We start from the raw sequence: 18,816 nt of genomic DNA on the forward strand, positions 1-18,816 counted from the left end.
TCCTGGTGCTCTCGGAGCAGTGGGACTAGAAGGAGATAGATCTGAGGCAGGGGTGTGTGCTCATGGTGGGGCTAAGCCACAAGGAAAAGGGCATATGCATCTGTTGACAGTGCAGTCCTATAGGTGTCTTCTCAGGCGTAAGCCCCATTGAGTTCAATGAGGTTTCCTCCCAGGGAAGTATGTAGGACTGCAGCTTCTAAAGAGTCTTGTGGCGCGTTAAAGACTTAACACGTTTATTCCGGCATAAGCTTTTGTAGCCCATTTATGCCAAAAAGTGCCACAAGACTCTTCATTGTTTTTGCTGCAGTAGACTAACGCGGCTACCCTTCTGGAGTTTAACTCTTTCATTTGGGGGTGCTAAATTGATAGGGCTTGGTGACTAGGTTTATAACTCTACAGACTGTGAGATCCAGGGGTAGGCAACCTGGTGCCCTCCAGTGTTTTGGACTATAAGTTCCATAATCCCTGGCCATTGGCTGTGCTGGCTAGGCTTATGGAAGTTGTAGTCCAAAACAGCTGGAGGGCATCTGGGTGGGAAAGAGTGTTCCTTCCTCAGACCTTAGTTCAAATCTTAACCTGTGCTGGTACATATTGCTAGGGGGGATAGAAGGACAGAGAAACATAGTATTGATGTTGCATGAACATTTATTGATGCCAGCAGTAGTGTATGGTGAACTTGAGTTTGTCTTGAGGCTTTGTGGGAAGAAAGGGTTGTTCCTGTTCCTTGAGGGGGAATTTTGTTGATGTATGGGGGAAGGGGCCACTGAAGGGTTACTTTGTGCATTTAATTTACTGCTGACCTCACTGTTTCAATTCCCCCTCCCCCACCCCCACCATATGTACTGTGTATAAACCAGAAACTTTCCATAATACTCCATGCATCTGATGAAGTGGGCAATAGTTCATGAAAACTTGTGCCAGAATAAACTTGTTAGTCTTTAAGGTGCCACAAGACATAAAAACTAAGTCCTAAGGAGAAGGCTAAGTGAAAGCCTCTGTCTCCAACATGTGAGTGTTTTCTATGCACATGAAGAGCATTCAAACGTGCCATTTCCACTTGCAGTCCAAAGTGGTCCAGGCAAGCTGCACCACTTAGTTTTTCTGCAGATCATGTAGCTTAGCTCTAATTAATTTGAACTCTCTTGATTTGGGAAGTCTAGTACATTAACCAATTGTGCCTTTGCTGAATAACCTTAATTTTGTTATGTAGAATAATCTCCCCTGTTACTGTCTGTTAGTTAGGAACCTAGGTAAGTGCTGAACTGAAATTTAGAAGTCAGCGATTTGATTCTCACAAGAGCCATGTGGAGCTATTCATGCTCAAGGAAATGAGCATGAATAGATAAAGTAAATTGTTATACTGGAAAGCCATGGCAGAACCAGGAACTGAAACCAGACACTTCACACCCCATTCCAAAGATTTTTCATTAAGTAATCAGCTACCAACATCTGCACCTATAAATGCCTGTTCCTTCCTCCCACAACATGGGTACACATTCACGGCCACTAAATAGATTTCTTTTTATGAACATATGTAGATGCCTTATGCCAAGTTGGATAACTGGTCCTCTTAGCTGAGCATTGCCTAGCAGTATAATTGTCAACAGCTCTTTAGAGCCTCAGGGGAGGTCTTTCCCAGCCCTGCTAGCCAAGATATAACTGGAGCCACCAAGAATTGAACTGAGGACCATACAAACCATGTGCTTCTCCACCAAGCGCACATATAGCTGTGGAGAAATATAACCCTGTATTACTCAACCATATAGATAAGGGATTACCACCACATACCCACTTCCCTGAATTTCTCATAGCTGATGGATGGATGGCTAGAGTCAACCCACCATGTCTCCTGACTTCTGCAGACAGTCTGTTTCCTACATGCCCTGTGGTATAAATGAAAGCAATGACCATGTGCAGCCGTAGTAATGCTCACGAAATATAACACAAAATCTCCTTGGGACTTAATTTTTGGACAATATTTAAGGAAATACTATACACTTAAAAAAAAATGTATTAAATGATGTGGAGTGTGTTAACTGTTACATCAGCAACAATAATGTATCTAATATAATACTGGTATTGCTGGTATTATATTGCTGGAATTAAGGTTGTATTAAAAGGACCTGGAGCATTTTCTCTCCTCTTTCTCTCCTCTCCCACCTTTGTTCAGGTGTTAAATTCTGAATATTAGCTTCCCTTAAAATGTTTTAACCTCTATGGTTGCAATAAGAAGCCCGTAAACGTTATGTCTGAAATGATTAATACATAGAAACAAAGATAAAAACTAATGAGAATCCAAAACAGTTTTTAAATGTGTTACTATTTTCATTTAATTATGCAATATGTTATGTAACATATAAAGTAATTTTAAAAGCAAGTTTTAAAAAAACAAAAATATTTTTATAAATGCTACATTGTTACAAATTGTTCTAGCAGTGTTGAACTTAATTAGAATGTTCAGTTGAACTGATCCAAATTTGCTCTTTTGAACAGTTAAATAATTCAGCTGTTACACTCAATGCAGGCAATACCTTGAGACTCTTTAATGAAGATTAGTATCTTATTCAGATTAGTAGTCTTGGACAATTTTTGCCCCAATACAGCTAGGGTCGCTAAGCACATGGAAGCTGGATGGGAAATCATATGCATGAATAGATATTATGCTTGCAGTTTATTTATTTAAAGTAGTATTATCCTGCTCCTCAACCAAAAAGCCTCTTGGAGATGCTTATATGCAATCAGTATAACAAGGTAGTCCTTGCCCACAGGCTTACAATCTAAGAGAGTAATCCTATGTCCCCTAGTTGGCTTCTGGGGGAGATAGGATTTTTTGGTTTCCCAGCTCCGAGCTCGAAGACAGTGCTAGGAATTCATAGCTGGGAAACTGCACTCCCTGCCCCTGCCCCTCCCCCTCATAGCTGGGGCGGAACCGTGGTGGCTGCCCCTCCGTGCCTGTCCGTGCTCATAACACGGAGCACGGACAGGGTGAAAAGGGGGCGTTCCTGTGGTGGGGAGGGGAGGAGACTGTGGAAGCTGTTTTAGAAAGCTTCCTATGCAGTCTCCAGCCCTCTTCCCGAAGTCGCGCTTTGACGCCTGAAATCAGACATCTGAGGCAAACTGCGGGGCAGCCAGAGCATGGAAGGAATCCTCTCCTCCGTGCTTCAGCTACCCTGCATTGGATAGGCAGTTGCCTCTGACTTCAGAGGAAGTCGGATGTGACCGTCTATCTCAATTGGATTGTGCCCTAAAAAGACAAAACACACAAAGAAAAGGAGATGGGAAAAGGAAAAAATGACTGGCCCTGCTTCCCCTCTCATTTCCATCTGTGCATCTTGCTGGAATGGCTGCCTTCCCTTCCTTGAACCAACAACTGAGGCTAAGGACAGTACAACACCTCCCACTGAATGAGCTGGGATGTTGAGCCACTGCTCCCTCTTCTCTCTCCCTACCCTGTGGCCATGATGTCAGTGGCCATAGCCACCCACCTGCCTCCCTCCTTTCCCCCCTACATGACGACAATGATGGCAGTGGCCACCAGCTGCCCTCCTCCATCTCATCCTTCCTCCCTGCCTTCTCACCCGTCCCTCCGGCCACTATGATGGTGGTGATGGCCACCTGCTCACCCCTCCCCAACAGCTATGATAATGGCAGCAACAGCATCTGCCACCCTCCCTTCTCCTCCTCCCTTCTTCTTCCCCTGATGATGGTGACAGTCATGGCGGCTGTCTGTCCTACTTACCCCTCTGGTACTCCTGCTGTCTCTTCTCTCCCCCTTGGCTCTAATGGTCTGCACTGCTCCTCCTGCTTGTCCTCCAGTCTTCCTGCCTTACTGGGCAGTGGTCTCTGCCCTCCTCCTCCTCATGGTGGCAGTGGCAGGCCTCTCTCCTCCCTTGATGCCTCACATGAGGGGTCCTTCCTTGGAGTACAGCATTGGCAGGGAGATGGCCTTGGAGACTGCCTGAGCTGTGGCAGCACAGGTGATCTTTGGGTCCATCTCCGTGCCAATGCCTCACTCTAAGAAAGGACCCTTCACAGTGAGGAATTTGGGCCTCGCTGGTCACTTTCTGCTGAGTGGCAGGGAGGGCTTCCCAAAGAGTCTGCCCACCCAATGCCAAATGCAGAAGACTTCTCAAAGCGAGCCATCAGGCAGGTGGTGCTCCAGTGGGCTGTGCTAGCCACTCTTGCTGTGGCAGGAGAGCAGCCAGCAAGACTTTCTGGAGTGCTGGGCAGGGCACACAGTTCTCCTAGAGAGCCCTTCGGGATCTGTTGCCTAAGGCATGGGATTCACCCTGCCCCATGGAAGGGCTGGCCCTGGCTGATGCTGTGGATTCTTGAAAAGCTTAAAATTCTGATGATCACAGGTTTAGGAAGGGAAGCGGACTGAATTCAGTCCCTTCTGCTTACCCATTTCTGCCAAACAACTGATTGTATTTTAGCTGTTTTGAAAGGATTTGCATGCATGCCTTTGGATTGGAATGATTGCTTAGATTGACGCTAACATAGCTAAGCCCTGGAACTAGCCACTTGTCTTTAGGAGAGTGCTAGTTCCTTGCCAGACCTCCCATTCAAGGAACTTGCCCTGGGTTACATAACTTCTGTGGATGTGGGGACTGATAAACTGTCTGTACTTACCACTGGAATAATACTGAAATCCTTTCAAACAGGTTAGCTCTAATATGTACACTGTGAATGTGCATCAGGTATTAATCTAAGAATTATCACATTGCTTAATTAGCAGTCCATCAACCAGGCCTATTAACAGGTTGGGAGAAGTATGATTAGTAAGATGAATTGTAGATTGTACATGTAACTTGCATAAATAATGGTAGATTGTATGTGGAACTTGCACACATCCCCTGGGTGTGTCCTGCAGCATAAGAGTCGCACGGTCTGAGATCCATCTTTCCTGTTCCAGAGGCCTATAATCGCTGCTCACCGCTGTAATCTGCCACCCCAGTGCACAGCATATTCAAGTGTCCCCTGCGGTGCAGGCGCAAATGGACACGGGTGGCCATCAGGAATCAGCTTCTGCCGACCATTTATGCCACTACAGGCGCAGTGCCGGAGTCCCTGCTGCCTGTGCAGTCGCATTGTAACAGGCGCCATCGCACATGGCAGTGCCTGGCCATGCCCATAGCGGCAGCAGGCCAGCGTACAAGCAGCTGCGAGTTGCAGCTCTATGCTCGCTTCTCTGCTGGTGTGCAGCGGGCTGTTCCTGAGGTGGTGTATTGGTGGGCTCGCAGCAGCTGCATCATTTGCCGCTAGGCAGATCTCGATCATACAGATCTGCTGCTCAGCATGAGTGGCTACTCCTTCTTTGGCCACTCTTGGGAGCTTTATGGCAGCTGTCAGTTAACCATGGAGGCTGTTCAGATATCATGCTAAACCATGGTAGAGCCCACTAACCATCTTGCAGCAAGTGGTTAGTGAGCGTGGTTAGTCTGTGGTTAATAAACCACCATGGTTAGGAAAAACGCCATTCAGACACCATGCTAAGCCATCATGGTTAGCTCAAAAACACTTACTATCATGGCTTAGCATGATGTCTGAACAGGCCCAGCATGCCCTTAGCATAATATAATTTTCCCCTGCACATATTCTGTTTAATGTTTGTGTTACAGAAATTTATGAAACTTTGCTATGAAAAATATGTGAGTCCTTCATATACTCGCTTTCCAGGTAGAAGTGGGGGAAGAAATATTGGATTTGCCTTCCTCTGCAACTTTTCTTGCTTGGACAAGCGCTAATTTGAATGCAAACATCAATTCTGGAGGCTAAGACAGCAGAAAGTGGTACTTGAAGCATTTGATTATTATTTTTGTAGTGCATATCCTCATAGTAGTGCTTTTTTCATAGTACATATGTGGCTGGAATTATGAAACAGTTCACTACATAAATTGTGGAGAAGGGAATCATAAATGCAACTAATGTATTGCCCTGCTTAAACATAATGGGAAATCATGGACTTGTATCCAGTACTGGCCATCCACCAGCAGAGTGAAAGCTGCTGGCAGAACAGAACACCCACCCCCAAATCTGCTCTGGAGGGTTGAGAGATCCCATCCCTCCAGAGCACAGAGGCTGGGTGTTGCAGAGGGGAGAAAATGAAGGGAAGTGCCACTGTGTGAGTGGAATTCTACTTGCACAACATTGGATTTAACCCATGGTTTCCTGCTAGGTGAATTAGCTGCAGTAAACTCTCTCTCTCTTTTCCCTTCTCTTCTTTTGTGGCCAAGAGGAAACTTTCTGCTTTGGGTTTTAAACAAACTGCAGTTCTCCATTGCATCTGAATTTGGAAAGGTGGGGTTTGGTTAAACATTAAACTCTAATTAGTGAACGAACAAACCAGGATCAGAAACCATAACTTGATCCTAATGAGGAGCTGTGTTTTCTTTAAAGCTTGAAGCTAAACCTTTTGATTCCCTCTTCCCTCTGTGAAAAAGAGAAGAGGGTTGGGGGGAGAATGTATGAGCCTGAGGCATACTGTGGCTAGTAGCTGCAACACAAGACCATGGTTCCCTGTTACAACTAACTGGGGCCAGTATTATGTTTTTCTAGCTCCTCCATTTGTTCCGTTTTCTAAGTTATTTATTTATTTATTTATTTTTCCAGAGAGGCTGGAATCTGTTCTTTCAGATTATGATATTCTTTCTGTGTCCAACATCCAACAGCACTCTATAAGAAAAAGAGATCTTCAACCGGAGTCGCATGTAGAGAGACTCCTAAATTTTTCAGCATTGCATAGGTAATATTGTCATACTGATTGTCCTTAAACAAATTATTTCTGTAATGTTTTATTATTACTTTTAATCAATATGATGTTCAGTTGGCTCTTATGCTATTTTCTCAGGCCTGTTTTAATTTCAGTAGTTTGTTTCTGTTTGCAATGTTGTATTGCCTCTTGGCTAAAGAAATATATTCTGATTGTCCTTAGAGATCAGTAGTATATAGTTACCCAAAGAGAAATACGTGTACTCTCATTGTTTAATGTTTACCAATCCTTATGGGTCTGCCTTTTTTTTTTTTTTTTTTTTGAGAAAGTAGGAATGAAGTCCTAAAGTACAGGTGGATCATACAGGGGTGGGGAACCTGTTCCATACCGAGGGCCGAATTCCCTTTCAAAGAAGCTCTCAGGGGCCACATTCCAGTGGTTGGTGGGGGTGACTGAAAGCAAAAATGGTGAGGCCAAAAATACCAGCATATTGTAGCTTAAAGCTCTTACTGACAGTAAATAAGGCTTAGGAGAGCCATTGCAAACTTTTAAAATTGGGGTGGGGGAACTACATAAAACTTGGGAAATGACCAAATAATTGTGGACAAGGGGGTAGGGCAGGGGGGCAGGGCCTTTTGGGGAAATGCAGAATTGCCCAGAAAGCTTTGGCTATAGCGTGGTATAGAAATATAATAAATGAAACCTGGAGGGCCCAAATCTGGCCCTGGGCCTGCGGGTCCGCACTCTGATACAGAAGAATCAAGAATTCTTCACTTTACTTCCTCAAGTGCAGCTACCTCTCCTGCATTGCACATCTATCACTACTGTTTGACATTTTTTTTAATTGCATAATGAAAGATCCACACATTTTGCTGGTCTTTGTAGGTAAGCAAAATATGTGGCTGCCACCAGCTCTTCTCTCTCCTGCCTCTCAAAAAGTGAGGGATAGGATTTTAAATTATGTCAAGTTGAGCTTGAGAAGTGCTAATACAGAGTGTCTGAGGTCTAGAGCAGTTGTGGGGGTAAAGTACTGTCACTGCCCTCCTCCCCAGCTCTGAGACATCTTGTGGCTTCCCAACTTTGTGTCAGAAGCTGGTGCTAAATACTCTGAAATATTTGATAGAGGCTGAACTTCTGCAGCCTCTATCAAATAATGCATAATAATGCATTATTTCTTCATAAGAATACTTCATAATGCATTTTTTAGCAAATTTGCATAAGTATATTTGCATTTTATGTGTGTTGAATTAAGGAGCAAGTTCATAACAGTGAGAAGTAGCTGTTGGTAGCAGTAATGCCACATGCTTCTTTCTTTCTAAAGACTTGGTGTTCAAAACCCTTATTTCCCCAACTGTTCTTGTATATTCCAGTTCAGTGGAATTGGTTCAACCTGTAGATGTGTATTTTCTCAGTGTTCTATCCATGCTGCTGGCTTTTGTGTTACATTCTGTATTCTGCCTTCTATAGTATTACTGCCATGCCAATTTCCAACCCCAGCTAATAGAATCTTCCCTCTTTTTATGCAGCACAGGTACATTGAAACATTGCTTGTTTATATTCAGCCATAATCCCTGACACATAGGCCAAAAGCTGTATATGTTGCATTAGTGTGACACACTTCTAAAAGCCTTTTTGTTCTTGCTGGCGTTCAGTGCAGCAAAGCCTGACACTGCACAAAATGTTGTTTTCATGACATACAGATGGTTCCAGAAAGTGACAGTGTTTGCTTTATAGAAGTTTAAATTAAGAGAATTCCTTCACTGCAGAAAATAACACAAATTTGCTGCCTTTTATTCTTAGCTGTGTCCCATGATGTGTCCATTCAGCTGCTTTAACCACATAGTGGGTTGGATCCACATTCAGGCACATGTAGCAGGGCTGGCAGAAGTTGTCTCTCTCCCCCTACAGTGGCTCATCTAAGTCCCTGAAAATGCCACAAAGAAGCCTGGGGAACCCTGCTGAATAGGGTAGGCTATAGTGCAGGGAAGCTGAAGGGGAAGAAGGGGTTCCCTGAAGATTAGGTAGAGGCACCTTGCTAGCCCAACTCTCTGAGCCGGTTCATACGACACAATAGCCCATTGTGGGTTAATTTACCTGTGGGGACTGTTGTGTCATGCTGGGTGCCTGCAGGCACCTGGCTTGTCTGGCGAATCCAGGTGGCAGGGGTTGTTTGAGGATTAGACAACCCCAAATAACTCTAAAAGAAATTATGGATCATTTGATGGTTGTCTAACCCTCAGACAGCCCCTGGTGCCTGGGTTCACATGATACGGGAACCCATGGCAAGCCAGGCATCAATGAGCACCATGCAAAAATGGTGCCCACACGTGCCTGGCACAACGGAACAGCCCCCACGGGTAAATTAAGCCATGGTGGGCTGTTGTGTTATGTGAACCGGGTCTCTTTGTAGCTTTTGGGAGTCTTGAGAGGCTGCCATGGGAGGGATGTGTGTCTTCTGTCAGCCCCATTGCATGGGACTAAATGTGGATCCAACCCAGAATGTGAAACAGTAATTTGGAACACTAAGGGCACAATCCTATGCATGTTTAGACAGAGAAAAGGCCTACAACTCCCAGCATGGCTGGCTGGGGCATGCTGGGAGTTGTAGGCCTTTTCTCCATCTAAACATACATAGGATTGCGCCCTAAATTATGTATGATATATTTCTGGTTTAAGTGCAGAATCTAATCTGCCAAAGAATAACACTCATGTATTCCTACAGTTATGTATCATGAGTAGTGGATAAACCTTATTATGGAGCGGTATAGCTACTAGGAGTGAAGAGGACATTATTTCAAGGCCTTTGAAACATAAAAGAAGAAATCCAACTTTGGCTTTTGTGGAAAATACAAATTTGGTGCCTGCAGACATGTCTGTTCATTATCTCAACCTTAAATATTCATGTAAAGTTACAGAATCTCTGTTAATACTTTACTGTTACATTTTCTTGCACACGTTTCTGAGGAGGTTTGTGAATTAAATGTCCATTTATGAATAAACTGAGGGAGGGCTGTTGCAGGTGCTAATGTGAATGTGTTTTGTTAAAAAAAAAATCTGCTCCTTGTCTGATATTCAACAGGGAATCAGTAGCAAACAAACTGTATTGCATAAAGAACTGGAATCTTCCAGTTACACATTTTTCAATATATCTAAAGTGCATCTTAACGCTAAATGGAAGCAAATTCTTTTACAGGCATTTTAAATTATACTTAACTTCAACAGCGGAACACTTTTCGAAAAATTTTCAAGCGCTTGTAGTGGATGGCCAAGGCAAGGAAAAAGAGTATCATGTACAATGGCAAGAATTTTTCACAGGACATGTTGTAGGTAAGTGTACAGTACTGGGAAGAAGTACAACTCTGAAGTTCTTGCTTGCATGGGGGAAAATCTTAGTGGATTTTTGTATGATTATAAAGCATAACAGACATGTTGAATTGGATCTTGGGTTTGTGTTCTAAATTTTCATGAGAACTTCAGAAGTTGATACTAGTTCTAAGGAGGCTAATCAGTTCACTTCGAACAGTATAATAGAAATATATCAGATTCCACCAGAAAATCCTTTGGGGCATATTAACCAACCATTTTACACAGGTATAATCTCAAGCCCCACCCACTCCACATATTCAAATTACCCATACATTCTTTGCAAATTGGAGGTAATATCCAGATGTGCGTGTGTTTTAACAAAAAGAACCTTAATTTGTTTCCTGGAATGTATGGCATAGTATGAAGTACCTTCTGATTAGAAAGTAGTATCATATGCTGCAATTGATGGGCACTCCAGAGCATCAGCAAAGTTTTCTCTTTCCCCAGGTCAGAGTAATTCTAAGGTTATAGCACACATAGGTGAAGAAGACTTCACAGTGAGGATCAATGCTGACGACGAAGAATACAATATTGAGGTACATCGCATTACTAGAATCTAGATATAGCCCATATATAAACTTTATTAAAGGAAATAATACGTTCAGTCAAGTTGCTTCTTTAGCTTAATATTTCTAAGATGTTCAGAAAATAGAAATGAGATTGCTGTTGATTTTTTCTCTGTGTAAGAGTTGTTTCCATATGTGCCAAACATACATGGTTATGTGGACTGACAGAAACAGCCATGTTAAGTGGATACTTGTGTGAAATATCATATACGCAGACAACATTTGCTTTTTAGAAAATAAATGAGTCGAAATATAGAAACTTCAGTTCTAAATGACTGAAAATAAGACTATGCAAATGATCTGACAGCATCATAGATCATTTGTCACATGAATTTAGAAAGACTGTATGTACTACCACTTAGTGATAGGTAATATCATTATCTGAGTGTGGTACCCATCTAAAGTGTATGATTTCAGAGCACACTCTTGAATTACTGGCCTGGATTCAGTAAACTCTTAGTCTTTTAAGTACTTGAAATTAATCTCAAACGGTACAGGAAGAAGTCTGTGTTGATTTATTCCCTAAAGCAAAATCAGGCAGGGGAGCTAAAATCAAGAAATGGATATCCAGAATAATGTATTCAGCTGGCAAAAGTAATGCTGGGTTTCTTAAAGCCCCTTATCTAGTCTAACCTTCTGGTCTGTCATCTCTTTTTTCATACATTTACTTCAAATTTCTGGTTCTTAAAATATATAGTTGCTTCTCTTACTTGAAATTACCATGCATTGGCCTCATTTGGATCTTGGGCTCATGTGTTCCTCCTTCTCCTCTAGCGTAACTCCAAGGAGGAGATTGGAGGGTTTGGCTTCCATTTATACTAGCTGCAGTTAAAATGGTACCTGAATCAGGGAAATTGTGTCTTAGTCTTAACTATGGTTTAGAGAAACAAGCTAACATCAAACCATGCCTTATGGAGTTGGCTTATTTCCCTAAACCATAGCTAAGAGTAAGCACAATTTATCTGGGTTCAGACAGAATATTAAACTGCAGTTAGATAAAAATGGAAGTGAATGTTCCCAGTCTCCTCCTTGAGGCCATGCCTTGAGGAGAGGAGGGGAGAAGTGCATAAGCCTGAGGTTCATTCATGTAATGCTAAACCATAGTTCCATATCATTGCACTTTTGGTTAAAAAAAAAAAAATGGCAGTGGTGGGACATAATCAAGGCTTAATGTATCTTAAAAGAATGCTGCAGGTTTGGAAACAAGGGCTGAGTTTATGGAAGCGGTCATGTTGGGAGTGGGTTGGCTTTCTTCCCCAAACTGGTGCCCTCCAAATGTTTGGGACTTCAATTCCCATAAGATCCAATCAGCGTGGCCAATGGTAACGAATGCTAGGAGTTGTAGTCCAAAACATCTGGAGAGCAACAAGTTGGGGAAGCTGCTTTAGGTTCTTATTTTCAGTGACCAGTGGAGTTAAAAGTTTTTTTAATCTACCTTGCAGCTACAAGAGTCTCCAGTGGTGATACATACAACATCACTGAAAGGGATACATTCATAAAAAGAAACTATTTCTCTATACCAACCTTTACGTCTAGCTTTCCTGTTTCTTTAGGTTAGTAGATTGAGGGATTTTGATAAGCTAGTCCATTTAGACTGCTATCCTTTACGCATTTATCTTGGTGTAAGTACAGCTTACTTCTGAGTATGCATGTATAGGGTTGTGCTGTTAGTCATGTTCAGACACCTCTTTTCTACCTGTAGCCCCTGTGGAGGTTTCTCAATAATACACAAGATAGAAGACTTTTGGTCTACAGATCAGAAGACATCAAAGATTTCTCACGATTACAGTCCACAAAAGTATGTGGCTATGTTAAACTAGAAGAGGAACAGGGGCTTTTATTTGGAGGGCTGAAGGATCATAAATTAAATAAAGGTGAGTGTCCATGTACTTTTAAAATTGCACAAAAGTTATGTAATGATGCAAGATTCTACCTAATGCAGTGAGCTTTATGCACACTGAGAAGACACATTGACTGGGTTCGCATGACATGGCAACCCATCATGGTTGACAAGCCACAGTGGGTTCTTGTGCCTTGCGAATCCAGCTTGAATCGATTCCCACAGGGTGGCTTGTGTGTGAGCAGCAAGCCACCCTAACTACCCATAGCTTGTTCTTGGGGGTCACCAACATGGGTTGGTGTGTCATCTGAACCCAACATCGCCAACCCATTGTGGGTTGCGGGCATCAGGCAGTGAGCCGCTCATTAAAAGAGCGGCAAAGACTCCTGCCACTCTTGCCAAGCAATCTCGCCTATGAGCAAGTGACAGCCCCTCCAATAGTGCCCCTCCTTTTGCCTTAGTCACGGCCATGGTTGACATACAGACACTTCTTCACAGAGATCTACACACAACCCACTTTTCAGTCCCCTTCAGGCTAACTGCAGCAGCCTTTCACAGCTCCTTTGACAGTTGTCACAGGTGAAAGGGTGAGAAAAGGAGGGTTGTTTGTATTTCTCTATAAAAACAACATGCTTGGGGGCTCGGTCAAGTGGGAATTCAAAGCAGGGCATCCCCAAGGGTTGGGCAATACTTAAAATCCTGGGGATCACCCTGCTAAGGGGGTGATGTGCATCCCTTTTTCCCATCTATCAATGTCAAAGGCTGTAAAATCAGCCTATGTGCAGTCCCCTCTTGTCAGTTACCTTGGACAGGTGAAACGTACAAGGTACCAGACAAGGGGAGCCTATCAATTTTGGACAGTTGGAACTGCGTACTTGTGCAACTCCAAAAATCCAACAAAAATACTAATTAAAAAATACAGGGACAGTTGTGCACGTTAGCGGGGCCAAAAAAATAATTTAAAAATGTGGCCCCAATTTGTGCAATGCCAGGAACCATGACTGGGGTTGCAGTTTCTGCAGTGTGGGGGACTTGGCAGCAGGCAAGACAAGTTCTGCTGCCAGGTGCCTTCGGATACCTGCTGGGGCTGGCAGAAAGATGGAGGGGGAGAACAACCCACGGTGAGCCTGGTCATCTATCAGGCTCACCATGGGTTGTTCTGATGACAACCCACACTTATTTCGCAGGGTGGGTTGTCATGTCGTGCAAACTCAGCTGTTGCCTTCTTCTTGCACAATGAAGGAGGTTTATGTATGATTTATTTAAGACAGAAGTTGAAACATTAGTGTCTAACAATATTGTGAATGATTCACTGTCTTTCTTAAATTATATATAAGCCTCTTTCACTTTGCTGGAAGAAGACAACATTCTATCTCCTTGCTGTAACAAAGGAGAACATAACTAACCTTTTCCTTGTCATCTTAAGCAAAACAACCACTTCAGTAAATAAATCTTCTGCCTGCTTACTTCTTTTTGTTATAGGAAGACAGGTTTTAAAATTAGTGCTTTTATTTTTTTAAAAATCCCTACAAATAAACCAAACTTGTATTCTCTTAAAAAGTTTTATTTTCATCAAGTTAGAAAACCTACGCAAGCGACATGAGTGATGCAGTATACTCCAAAGCCCCAGACAAGAGGCACTTGGGCTTCACAGAGGTGCATTATGATGTTCTTTATGTGGCCTACATATAACGCCTAAGTTGAAGGATTACTCGGGAGATGCATATTTTTATGTCATCTGTTACTTTAATATTTCAACTTAATGGATGTTTTAATAGTGATGACTACTTAGTGTCTTGCCATGATAGAGAATGTTCCTCGGCGGAAAAGAGCTATCCCGGACCCCTTGAAGAACACCTGCAAGATGTTAGTGGTGGCAGATCACCGCTTCTTTCAGCACATGGGCCGTAGTGAGGAAAGTACTACAATTAACTACTTAGTAAGTATAACTGTATGCTGTCAGTTTGATAAAATGAGACTGCAAATCAAAAATAGTTATAGTTAAGGAGCTGATAGGATGTAACTGTTAATATTTATTGTGTGTGTGTGTGTAGAGTGCACTAATGGATCTTGTTTGGCTTAGAGTTTACTTACTATTTTGTGGTGATACTGTTGACTTGGTATCACTTGCTGTTTTCCCCCAGGATGATGATGATTATATTCGTTTTTGGACTGAAGGGCCTCCGAAACAGTGAACAGTATACTGAAATACAATAAAAAATAAGAATATAATAATCAGTCAACCAAAAGCAGTATAAAACAACAAAATCAGGGGATACACATACAGTCTCAATTAGCAAAAAAAGGCTGGGCCAAGGAGAATTCCCAAACTACACACCTCATCCTTCAGAAAGAGTGCTGCTTCATCCAGAACAGGGGAAGTAACTTCCCCATTATCAGGATGCTTTCTGTCCAAAAATGCCTTCGTCTTGTTTGGATTGAATCTCAGTTTTCTCTCAGATTTATCATATGAACAGTAATAAAAGCAGCTTTGTGATGTTTAATTGCATACATTCTGCAGTTTGGCAGCAAGTACTGTTTTTCTCATCTTTTCTGTGGAGACTTAATAGTTTTTCTGTTTATGGCATATTACAATAGTTTATTGGGCAAATTAAAACATGTATCTTATGAGACAACAGCGTTGTGTCAGCTTATATTCCTCAATGCATGCCTTTATGCATAGTCCACAGCATTCAGAATCTAATAACAAGAGGCTGGACCTGAATAACTTCTTTTCCTTTCTGTGCATAGATTGAATTAATAGACAGAGTGGATGACATCTATCGCAATACCTCATGGGATAATGCAAACTTCAAAGGATATGGCATACAGATAGATCAGGTATTTAGATAATTACTGGAGAAGGTTGTGAATCTTTGGCTGTTTGCTGGATGTTGGTATACATAGGATTAGATAATTTTATTGAATTATTTAATTGAGCCAAAAGAATGAACACATCTAGTTCATAAATGATGCAGACAAAAATAACAATATGGTGAGAAGTTTGTGAACTTTGCTATTTTTCCCCCTACTCTGCTGTCTCCATCCTCCCACTCCTAGTAGTGTGTTCATAGATCCCTATGAATAATTTATTTTTTCAACATACTGTATATATGTTGAAAATGTTTGTGTAGCTATTATGACACTTGAAGTGTCACAGATTATTTTTTCTCAAATATCAAAGGAAAGGCAAGATGCTGCAACACGAAGTAGGTTTACAATTTTCTTTGACGGGTTCAGACACTAATTTCTGAAATAATGGCATGTAATAAATCAGGGGTGCACAAATCGCAGCTCACATGAGCTTTCCCCCACCCCGCCCCCCACTTCTGCAATTCTGCCAGAAGGTTGGATCAGACAAAGGACCTTGTATCTCAAGGGTTTAATGACTGCGCTCCACCTAGTTTTTGTGCTGTGTGCATTGAGTGGAGGAACCTGGGATATGTCGTTCTTTGAATGATAGAGGTTGGCTGTGGGTTGTGTTGGAGAAAGCATCTATCATGGCGGAACTGAGCGAAGTGCTATGCTCAGGGACTGTGTCCATAAGGATGAGTGTGCTTTTTCCTTTGATACTCTGGTAAACTCTCATGTGAGGGAGCCAGGTGCTGGAGGGGACTCTTGTTGTTGCCACAGACTCCGACCACCCAGGCTTCTGGAGGGGAGAGTGAAGTGTAACCTGTGCAAGGCACCATGGGACTTGTATTCTTCCCAGGGCATATGTCCCCTTTAAGGAACCAAAGGAACACTACAAGTCCCAATAACTTCAGCAGCCCAATCGGTCTTCTGGAAAATGCTTTGCTTGTTGGGGATTGTAGTTCTGTGGGGCTGTGTCACAGGTCTGTGGAAAGCCAGGTGGGAGCTATCGTGATATCCTTGACTTCAGGATCACGTGTGTGCATGGCCTGGCTCCCCACTCCCTGTGTAGCCCTCAGCGCCAAAAAGGTTATGCACCCCTCCCCCAGGTGGTCCAGGCATGTGGCTTTGTCTTCTTGATATATGGTTTAAACTAAGCAGTAGCTCACGTGATGGTTTGGAATAGTGTTGGACAAGAATGAAGAAATCTAGTTGGTGGCTTTTTCGCTGGATACTGTAATAGATGTCGGAACAGGGCAGAGAGATTTCTGTCTGAAACGGGATATGTTCAGGGAAATTTGAGTCACAGGATTAATCGTGAGAAAAAAGCATATGCTGCCTCATTCTTCCTTATTGTCACTACTGCCCTATCCCCAAATCTTGCCTAAGACAGGAGAAATTGCTTCAGGCACTCTCAAAATATATTTTCTAAACTTGTTGGAAAGCTCTTGTCTTGGATAGTATTCACATTTTAGCACTTGATACATTTGTCTGTGTGTTCTGTTTAACACAATGGGCCTTATTAATAGTGCTGTTTAAGATTGCAGCCTCTGTGTCCAAAACTCATATTTTGTACAGGAAAAAAAAGTTAGTCAGTGAAAGCATACAAGCACATGCAAGAGAATATCAAAGTTCTGATTCTTCGCCAAGAGAAATCCAGATACAGTGTTCAAGGCAAATGTTGTGAATAATTTTGCTTGATATATATAATTACACAAGCCTGCATACACTTGATTATATTCTGAGTGGCCTTGCCATTGGATGTCCTGGCCAGCCTTCCCTTTAGAAAGTGTCTTCATCAGACATTATGTTCAGAACTTTGTGTGTATAACCAAGGATGAAAGTTGAAGCTTGGGCTAAGGTACATTCCGCACATATTACGCTGGTGTTGAGGCAACTGCATTGGCTATTTATTAGCTACTGAGCCAAGTACAAGGACTTGCTTAAGCCCTGAACAGCTTGGGACCAGGTTACAGACCTGTGCGATCATTAAGATCATCAGAGGAGGCCTTGCTGGTTAGACCGTGACTGCAGATTGCCAACATGCAGCAACCCAGAAGTGGACTTTCTCCATGGTGGTACCCACCTGGAATGCTCTCCCCACTGTTATTTGCAAAACACCATCTGTGGCGTGCTTTAGGTGCCAATGAAAGACCCATCTTTTTATCCAGGCCTTGCCTGAATGGGTGTGCTGCCTAGTTTGTTTGTTGTTATAGTGTTGTGAGTATTGGTTTTAATATTTATATGCATGTTTTATATATCTTTTTGTATTATGTATTTTAATGCATATTATGATTTATTTTAATCTTGTAAACCACTTAGATATATTTTTAAATATGATAAGCGGTATATGCATCTATTAAATAAATATGGATTTTGTTTGATGCCATGCTTAGGTACATTGAACAAAGAGAGCTCTGATTATAGCACAGACACACTACTTAAACCAGGGCTGGGCAACTTGTGGCCCTCCCGATGTTTTGAATGACCACACCCAGTATCCCTCATCATTGGCTATGCTGGCGAGGGCTGATGGGAGTTGTAGGTCAAAACATCTGGAGGACCACAAGTTGCCCACCCCTGCATTAGACCAATTACTTTAGAAACGTCCCATGAGTTGGTGCATGTGTTCAGCTATAACTTGCTGTAAGTGAGTTTGTAGAATTTTAGCTGCGTATGTATGTATGTAAGCATAAAGTGGAGCAAGGTGCCATGAACCTTTGCTAACAGAAGGCAGAATTTTCTCTTGGCTTGAAAAGTTTAACCATAGTGGTATTTCTTCTCTCTTATTCTGTAGGGTTTAAAGTTTTTTCCTTACTTTTACTGAATCATCCATATTTAATGTTTCAAACCATTTCTTTTTTTGGGGGGGTGTATATAAAGATCATAGTTCACAGCGAGCCAGAAGATGTACGTCCTGGGACGAAACACTATAACATGGCAAAAAGTCAGCCAGATGAAGAGAAGGATGCTTGGGAAGTGAAGCAGCTGTTGGAGGTAGGGTGTGTGTCCGTGTCTTATATGCTATATAAAGTTAAGCACCCAATTGACAAGATATAGATTATGTCTTTACTCAAACAAATATGTGACCATATAAATTTCAGTCATGTAGAAAGCAGCATGTGGTGAAATATGTTAGGGGCTCAATCCTATGCATATTTAGACAGAAAAAAGGCCTACAACTCCCAGGATGCCCAAGCCAGCCATGCTTGCTGAGGCATGCTGGGAGTTGTAGGCCTTTTTTTCTGTCTAAACATGCATAGGATTATGCTTTATGTAACTTAGTCTGGGTGCAGGGGTTATCTAGAAAGACAGTGTTTGTAAGGTATAAGATGCAAACAGTATCTTTAAAGAAATAAGACAGAAGAGCTTAAAAGGACACTGTCAAACTACTGAGTGGGTTCGGACGATCACAGGGGTAAAAGATGCCATTGTAACTTCTCTCCCTGCCCCTGTGTGTGCTGCATGTGTGACTGCGA

The 18,816-nt window shown here is 42.3% G+C and overlaps 1 protein-coding gene across 3 annotated transcripts in view; it reads left to right on the forward strand.

Moving 5' to 3' along the window:
* Positions 1–18,816, forward strand: part of ADAM17 (ADAM metallopeptidase domain 17) — a 35,111-nt gene that overhangs the window by 720 nt on the left and 15,575 nt on the right. For 2 of the 3 annotated variants that reach the window (XM_084826665.1, XM_084826667.1), the window contains exons 2-8: positions 6,613–6,745; positions 9,906–10,039; positions 10,526–10,614; positions 12,347–12,518; positions 14,293–14,423; positions 15,236–15,325; positions 18,221–18,334. In XM_084826665.1, the coding sequence (XP_084682791.1) occupies positions 6,613–6,745; positions 9,906–10,039; positions 10,526–10,614; positions 12,347–12,518; positions 14,293–14,423; positions 15,236–15,325; positions 18,221–18,334 (863 nt within the window). Of the gene's footprint in view, positions 1–5,679; positions 5,793–6,612; positions 6,746–9,905; positions 10,040–10,525; positions 10,615–12,346; positions 12,519–14,292; positions 14,424–15,235; positions 15,326–18,220; positions 18,335–18,816 lie in introns of all 3 variants that reach the window. The other variant, XM_084826666.1, reaches the window with a different exon arrangement.

Source organism: Heloderma suspectum, chromosome 1 (assembly GCF_057233095.1).
Source record: "Heloderma suspectum isolate Gila_16-S chromosome 1, 16-S_ref, whole genome shotgun sequence".
NCBI lineage: Eukaryota > Metazoa > Chordata > Lepidosauria > Squamata > Helodermatidae > Heloderma > Heloderma suspectum.